The sequence below is a fragment of the Cyprinus carpio genome, chromosome B2 (genome assembly GCF_018340385.1).
Source record: "Cyprinus carpio isolate SPL01 chromosome B2, ASM1834038v1, whole genome shotgun sequence".
Lineage (NCBI taxonomy): Eukaryota > Metazoa > Chordata > Actinopteri > Cypriniformes > Cyprinidae > Cyprinus > Cyprinus carpio.
Window position 1 is genome coordinate 11,341,323 of NC_056598.1, and position 8,545 is coordinate 11,349,867.

Below are 8,545 nucleotides of genomic sequence, written 5' to 3' on the forward strand. Positions count from 1 at the left end.
AAGTCAAAGCAAAATTATTTCATGTAACTTTTAAACAGAAACTGTTGAATCTCCAAATGCAAAAGATTCTTAAAATGATCAAGAACACCATTATCACCATTAAAAGGAGTATTTGTCTTTTCAGTGATAAGCTCAGTTATTGAGCAATCATTCATATGAAACAAATATGGTGATGTCGGCTAATCAAAATATGGTAATGTAGGCTAATTAAAAAAAAAAAAAAAAAACATTATTGTTATTATTTGCCTTTCATACATTTGGACATGATGAGCAATAGAGTAAGATACTGATCTGCAAAATAATGCAGTTAAATATTCAACACATTTGCCATTACAGCAATTCCTCACCGAACTTGCTATGAGCCACACACCTGCGTTTACTATTAGCTATTTCTGGCTGCATGGGGTTGCAGGTGACGTCACTCTTTAAAGCTGACATCACACAGTGTGTAGAGGAGCTGTGGGTTTCTATAAAAGCAGTGATGCACCTATGAGCCCAATCAAGGCCACAGAGAGATGCGCGTAAACTTAAAAGGTAAACCTCGATTCCGTGAACCCAAACACTTATGGAAAAGCGAAGTGTAGACTTTCAGTTTGTGGAAGCACTCGCACTTGACAACTTATCAGAAATGAATGATTCACTGCTGAACGTGGGTTTGAATGTGTCAGAAGCCAACAGCTCGTCTCATGCCTTGAGTCTGGACTATCGCTCTCTCATCACTTCGGCCACTATGTTTGGCGTCGGGGTCCTCGGAAACCTTGTGGCGATCGTGGTGCTTTGCATCTCCAAAAAGGAGCAGAAGGAGACCACCTTCTACACTCTGGTGTGCGGGATGGCCATCACGGACTTGCTGGGCACCTGTTTCACCAGTCCAGTGGTCATCGCCACATACATCGCGGGCAGGTGGCCGGGCGGAGAGCTCCTGTGCCACTTCTTTTCCTTCTCCATGCTGTTCTTCGGTTCGGCTGGCATGTCTATTCTTTGCGCAATGTCAGTAGAGAGATATCTGGCCATAAACCACGCGTACTTCTACTCGCAGCATGTGGACCGGACCATGGCTCGGTTCGCGCTGATGGCGACGTACCTGGCCAATATCGTGCTGTGCATCTTGCCCAGTTTTGGTTTCGGAAAGCACACGAGACACTTTCCCGGAACTTGGTGCTTCTTGGACTGGCGCGCCATGGACTCCGTCGGCGCCTCGTACACGTTTCTCTACGGAGGTTTCATGCTGCTGTTGATCGCCATTTCCGTCCTGTGTAATTTCGCCGTGTGTCGTTCACTTGTCGGGATGAGTAAAATGAGTCGCATGGTGAGGGCAGAGGTGTCCGGACACACAGGCTCCAGGCGCAGATTCAGATTAACATCTGCAGCTGAGATCCAGATGTTCTGGCTGTTAATTTTCATGACCATCGTGTTCCTGATATGCTCCATCCCTTTAGTGGTGAGTTGTTCTGTCCTATAGCGGACAGTGTTCATATTATTTGTTCTTGTGCCATTCATATTATGTATGAGCTCGTTCATGTCATCCTAACAGTCATTAACGCAACATGTTTATCTCACAACCGTGGCAATTATTTCGGCATTAATCCACTACATCAGCTCCATTTTTATATCTAGAAATTAATTACTGACTTCATTAATCTCATTCTTAGTCATTATTAGTTAGACCTCAGTGGAGTCAATCAAGCCAATCAGATATGATTATACTCAAGGATTATATGAACAGGTGAACTCGTCTTGTATTGAAAGAGGGTTAATGGCTTGACTTCCAAGTTATTCAAAAGCAACTTAATCTAATGAAAAATAAATCATTAAGACCGTAAAAAATATATATATATAAATAGTGAACAAAGTTGTGCAATAATGTGTATTCAAGTTGCAAGGAAAACAGTTTAGTGCTTTTAATTTAATTGTTACATGACATGTAGGTTATTCATATACAGTACATGTATAATGTGTGATATGGATGCTGTTGTGATCTTTTCTAATTGTAATGGACTTGAATGTTATTTTATTTTTAATTTTTTTTTAACTTAACAGGTGCGCATCTTTGTCAATCAGCTGCACGATCCGGCTTATATATCATCAGGCAAAAGTCCAGACTATCGCAGTGATCTCCTGGCCATTAGATTCGCCTCCTTCAACCCTATCCTGGATCCATGGGTGTATATTCTGTGCAGGAAAAACCTATTAACCAAGGGTTGCACACGACTCAAGCGTACTATCAGACTGAGGAAAGGGGATCATAGTCATGTTTTGGGTTGGATGGATGGTCAGCACTCACCTCCGTCATTTGCTCATAGCAATTGCACAAGTTACGTGTCGTTGCGCACAGCCATCTGTAGAAACAACGGGGGTAAACAGACCAGCATGAACACTAAATCTTATGTAGATTTAACCCTTCGCCAGGCATGGGACTTTGATACAGCTCTGGCTGAGTTTCATCCCTTCAGCGTCGAGCAGAATGGTGTTATGGGGTTTGATGAAGATGAAGAAGCATCAAGCCCCAAACTCCTTGCCAAGAATGTTGTGGTGCTGCCAGCCGCTCAAATATTAGAAAATAAGGCTGAAATAGTAACCTGCACTTTCAGTACACCTAGTTCATGTATATCAGAAAAGTGCCAGAGACAATGACCTAGATGCCAATCTAGATTTATTTTTTAAAGCACTGTGAGAGAAAAAAAAGACTTGTTCTTTTGTCTGTGTTAGTTTACATTCACAAATAATTCTGTGAATTTGCTTTATTTAGATCTGGAATGATCCAACTTTAGGATTAAACCATAAGAGGAGGCACTACGTTTTGTCAGATAACATGGGTGTGTTTTATGTGTGGATATGGATATGTTACTTCCTTCTACCGTGCTGTGCCATGCTGCATGCTGGGTTGTACTTGACTGTGACTTGTAAAACTGTGAACAATTTATTAAAGGTGCAATTTATTTTCATCACATTCAAGAGTATAACTGACCAACAAACACTAGCAAATTTGATACAGCTCTGGCTGACTTTGTGGTCTCTCAATCATTTGTTATGCAGCATCAAAAAGTTAGGTGTTACAAATTCAAGATGATAACTCAATAAGTCAAAGTTTTGGTGCTTGATAAATATTTATATTTATAATAATATCCCAATACTCTGATTCATCTGAATTTGCGACTAACAGTAATGATATTATGATATGATACAATAATCTTGTATTTAGTACTATATTAATGTATTGACATTTTTATTATGCTTATTCCAAAGCCATTAATCATAATCATTTTGGAAAAGTCCAGATGAACCTGAATATATTCCATTTGAGCAAAAGCTGGTAAAAAGGTGAAAAGTGTAATCGGGCCCTTTGCCGTGCCTCTACAAGTCCACAGTGATTTCCACATAAAACCAAGGAAAAGCTATTTGTTGACATCATAAGCACTAGTTCTGGTTGTTTTGAGCCAATCACATGATCTGTAAATTGCATGTAACTAATTGCACTGGAAAATTATGCCATATTATGTCATGGCTACTGACTTATGGCACCACAAGAATGGGCACGGTTCAAAGCTCTTCACTAGCAACTATCCTATGTCATGAAATGCAGCAGGCAGGGAAAGTATGTCCACTTCACAACTGAAGGCAAGATAAAACATCTATGATAACAATCAAATACTTGTTATTAAATGTTGTTACCACAAAAAAAAAAAAAGCAGTACATGTTATGGAAATACCAGACTCAGAGACAGAATAAGCAGGCAATACACACCAGGATCTTTATTCACAGGCTGAATAGGTGAGTAGCAATGGGTAAAAAAAAAACTTTAAATTATACTTGGCCATTAAAAAAAAAAAAAAAGTAACAAGAGAGACTTGTTTGATCACATTGAATGATCTTCTCAACACAAAGTGAAATAAACTGCAGGCATACGAAGGTTTGGTTTGAGAGGGAAAATAAAACACAATGGCACCGGACAAGAACAGTCCATGCAACCACAATTAAAATACAGCACAGTAGATCACAATAATACATGGCCCTTAAAGGGATCATTTACACTCTCATAGCATCCCACATGTATTTCATCAGATGAACTTTTTAGAAAAAGATTTAATAAAAATCCTTCTCTCTGCACATAATGCAACAGTATGGAATGCTTCGAAAATATGAAAGTGAACACGATAGAAGCCCATACAACTGCAGTTGATGAAACAATGTCTTGTCATGCTCACTTTATGTGGTTTTTGAAGAGTTCCAATACATTTACATTACTGTATATAGACTAACATTTTTTCTTTGTGTCCATATGAAGAAAGAAATCATCTGGGACAGCATGAGGGTGAATAAATGATGATTTTTGAGGGTGGACTATCTCTTTAAATAGCAAGGTGTGATCCAGAGGCCAGAAACATATTTCAGACAGATTACAGTGTGTTGAATTAATATTGAATTTCAAAGTAAGTTTTTGTGTTTGTTCAAGGTGCTGTCTGCAACAATAATAATTCCTTTAATTGTTTATTTAGGGCATTTATTTAATTTTATTAGTATATTTTGCTATAAAACTATTTGCAGTTATTTACAATAATTAATCATGTATATTATATATATATTTATATATATATATATATATATTAATAGATATTTAGAAATAATTCATTGACAGCCCTAATTGTTATATATTATAATATCAATATGCAATATACAATTATAATAAACTGCTGATCCACAACTTTAAAACACAAGTAATTATTATTTACAAATAATACAATTATAATAAACTGCTGATCCACAACTCCCTTGACTTTGTGCATACTAATGGGATAGGAGACAGTATCAAAAAATGACACTTCACAAAAATTGACTGCTTTACAATGAGGTTGTGGCAAATGCCAGCAGGTGGCAGTGTAAAACAAATTTATCATGACATTTTTGTGCCACTGTCCTTGATTCCGATGTAACAGTTTGTGGCCAATAAAGCGGTGTGTCAAATTGTAGGATTCATGTCATCTTACCCAAGCCAATCCCAGTCCTTTATTAAAACACAAATGGAGAGCTTGGACTCAAAATGTCTATTGATTTCAGTGCTGTTTAGTGGTCAAACACATCCCTCATGGTAACACCATTCAAGCTCAAAATTTGCTGTAGCCAGGATATTCACTTAAAGATTCTCAGTTTTATTTTCCACAGAAGAAAGTCACAGGGGTTTAACGACATGGAGGTGAGTAAATAATGACACAACTTTCATTTTTGGACAGTCTATTTCTTTAATACAATATAATATGGTCTTTTGCTCATTTGTGAATAATGATGTAAATTTCAGTCTGTTTCTTGTACAAAACTTGAAATATTTATGTGTGGACTACTTTCATGGACATTGTGTGTGTGTGTGTGTGTGTGTGTGTGTGTGTGTGTGTGTGTGTGTGTGTGGAGCTTGACAGTATAATTTTATGACCCTTTATTAACACAAACGGAAGCCTTGTACTGTACATGTCTATTGATCTCAGCACTGCAGTGTGGTCAGACATGTCTGTCATGGTAACTGTATCTGACAGGATATGAAATGACTGTCTTATTGAATGAGACATGAAGAATACTCACTGCTAAATGTCACAGTGTTCACTGATACATATTCTTTTGAGTTGTTGTCTGATATGTAGAGCTCTGCAAACACCTATCAGAAAATAAAGCTGATTACCATAATAGCAGTAAACACTCGGGTGATAGTTTATCAGGTATGTCATATATTATTTTGTAAATTAAGTCATTTTGTAGCCTTGTTGGATATCTGACTTTCTGTTCATATCACATATGGAAAATATGTACATTTCCATCACATCAATCTGCATATAAATACAGACATGTTCACTATCACTGAATTCTAAATGTGTGACTAAAAATGCCTAACGGAGACAAATATATGTGTAGAGCATATAGGCCTGGTCTTATTTATTTGCAGTTAATTCTAACATCAAAATCCTGTGATGCAGTTTGTTTGAACATAGACATATACTGTTGACCATTAAGCATTGTCGTAGCTTATACTGACCAGCAGATGTCAATACTGAACAGTTTATTAAAACAGACATTAAAATGTTGACTAAAATGACTAAAGAAATCAAATTTTACATTACCTGCTGAAGTGGTAGACAGACAACTTCAGTTACTTCATGTAATCTTTCAAAGCTCTTTAGTACTAACTCCTGTCACAAAATTTTAATTAATATCCTGTCCACTTTTGTATATATAATTAAAGTATGGAAACATAAGTCTGTTTCTCACACAAAACTTGGAATATAGACGTGTAGACTACTTTTTATGGAACATCTTTTGTCTTTTTGGACCTTGACAATATAATTTACAAACCTCTTTCATTGTTAACGGGATACTCCACCCCAAAATGTAAATTTTGTCATTAATTCAAGATTGAAGATTTTTATTTGTCACATACACAATTATATAGAGCATATATAACCAGCAGTGAAATGTGAGTCAGGTCCACTCCATGGACAGTGCAATTATTAAAGAATACAACACAGATGAAAATATACATAAATATATGTATGAAAGAATGAAATAAAAGTAAACAATAAAAATATAAGAATAAAAATAGAATAGAACATAATGTGCATGAAAGTATACTGTAGTCTTAAGTGGAGACAAGTGGATGTTAAGAGGCTGGTTTTGAGTTAAGGAGCCTGATGGCCTGGGGGAAGAAACTCCTCCTAAGTCTCTCAGTTTTTGCCATCAGGCTACAGAAGCGCTTACCAGATGGCAGCAAAGTGAAAAAATGGTTACTGGGGGGTGGATGGAGTCCTTGATGATTTTAACAGCTCTGCTTTTGCAGCGTTTGAGGTAGATGTCCTGCAGAGAGGGGAGAGCAGACCCTAAGATGCACTCAGCTAAACGCACAACTCTCTGCAGGGCTTTGCACTCTTGACTGGAGCTGTTCCCATACCACACTGAGATACACTGAGTTAATACACTTTCTATGGTCCCTGAATAGAAAGTTTTCAGGATTGCTGGTGAGACCCTGAATTTCCTCAGCTGTCACAGATGGTACAGTCTTTACCTGGCTTTATTAACCTGTGTTTGAATGTGGGTAGTCCAAGTCAGGTCCTCTGAGATGTTTACACCAAGGTACTTGAAGCTGCTCACCCTCTTCACAGGGGTCCCGCTGATCATAACAGGAGTATAGGGCCACTGCTGTCTCTTCCTGAAGTCAACAATCAGCTCTTTAGTTTTGCTCACATTCAGAGAGAGACAATTGCTCACAATCACTTACCCCTATGTCGTTCCAAACCCGTAAAAGCTCCGTTCGTCTTCGGAACACAATTTAGGATATTTTGGATGAAAACCGAGAGGCTTGAGACTGTCCCATAGACTGCCAAGTGTCAAGGTCCATAAAAGGTATGAAAGTCTGTATGCTGCGTATGCTCTTCTGTATCATCCGCGCCACAAGGATGCGCTGTTTCTACGTGTATGTAGCTTTGATTTGAAAGAAAACAGTGCATCCTTGTGGCGCGGATGATACAGAAGAGCATACGCAGCATACGGTGATATGGAGAGACACAGAGGAGACTGTGGACAAAGGAATTGTTGAATAAAGTGGTTATTTTTGTTTTCTTCGCTTACAAAAAGTGTTCCTGTTGCTTAATATAACCCAGATTGCACGTCTGATGGCGGATGTAGTATTCTGACGAGGACTTTCATACCTTTTATTGACCTTGACACTGTTATTTACTTGGAAGTCTATGGGACAGTCACAGGTCTTCCGGTTTTCATCCAAAATATCTTAAATTGTGTTCCGAAGACGAATGAAGCTTTAACGGGTTTGGAACGACATGGGGGTAAGTGATTAATGACAAAATTTTAATTTTGGGGTGGAGTATCACTTTAACATAAGCAGCTGAAACAGGATGGATTTTATGGAGACAGTATATTTAAAATGACAAGTGTGTTTAAATTGGGTTTTTTGTATGTATTAGGTTTTTTTTCTGTTTTAGATTGTACAGAATCCCTAAAGACTACTAACCCATTGTGATCACATTGTTGCAGGCATCTGGTCCTAGTAGTGCAATTATCACATCCTAAAAATGCAGAAGAGGCTCCAATCTCCCGTTAATTAAGTTCACCCATGGTGTGAGAGGTGCACACTCACCGCACAGAGGCCCCTGAGCCACAGCCAGGCTGGTCTGTGAGGGATGCGCTCATTAGCAGCCTGACAACAGATGGAAACGTTCTTTGCACTTTAGCAGATGAGAGGTTCACCTAGGGCCTAATGGTGCTGTAATGTACATACATGTCTCCAAGCAGTCTACCTGACTACCTGATGATTGCCATTAGCTGAACTGAGACAAGAGGTCAATAGAGGGAAAAGCACTGGGATGCAGATGAACCTTTTGAAGATTTTTAAGGTGTTGTTTAATGTGCATTTAATTATCCTTCATCATTAGTATCAACATTGATAAAGACAAATTCATGTTATGTACCCAAAACTCAAACGTTTTAAAACTCTCTTTAAAAAGAGTTTGGAGAAAGATGAGCTACTAAATGAAAGGATGAGAATCTTAA

At 38.0% G+C, this 8,545-nt stretch overlaps 1 protein-coding gene across 1 annotated transcript; it reads left to right on the forward strand.

Moving 5' to 3' along the window:
- The first annotated feature begins 387 nt into the window (after positions 1 to 387).
- Positions 388 to 2,927, forward strand: ptger4c (prostaglandin E receptor 4 (subtype EP4) c). Its single transcript, XM_019109246.2, has 2 exons — positions 388 to 1,441; positions 2,041 to 2,927. The coding sequence occupies exons 1-2, from the start codon at positions 566 to 568 to the stop codon at positions 2,632 to 2,634; spliced, it is 1,470 nt and encodes a 489-aa protein (XP_018964791.1). The 5' UTR covers positions 388 to 565; the 3' UTR covers positions 2,635 to 2,927.
- Positions 2,928 to 8,545: the final 5,618 nt, after the last annotated feature.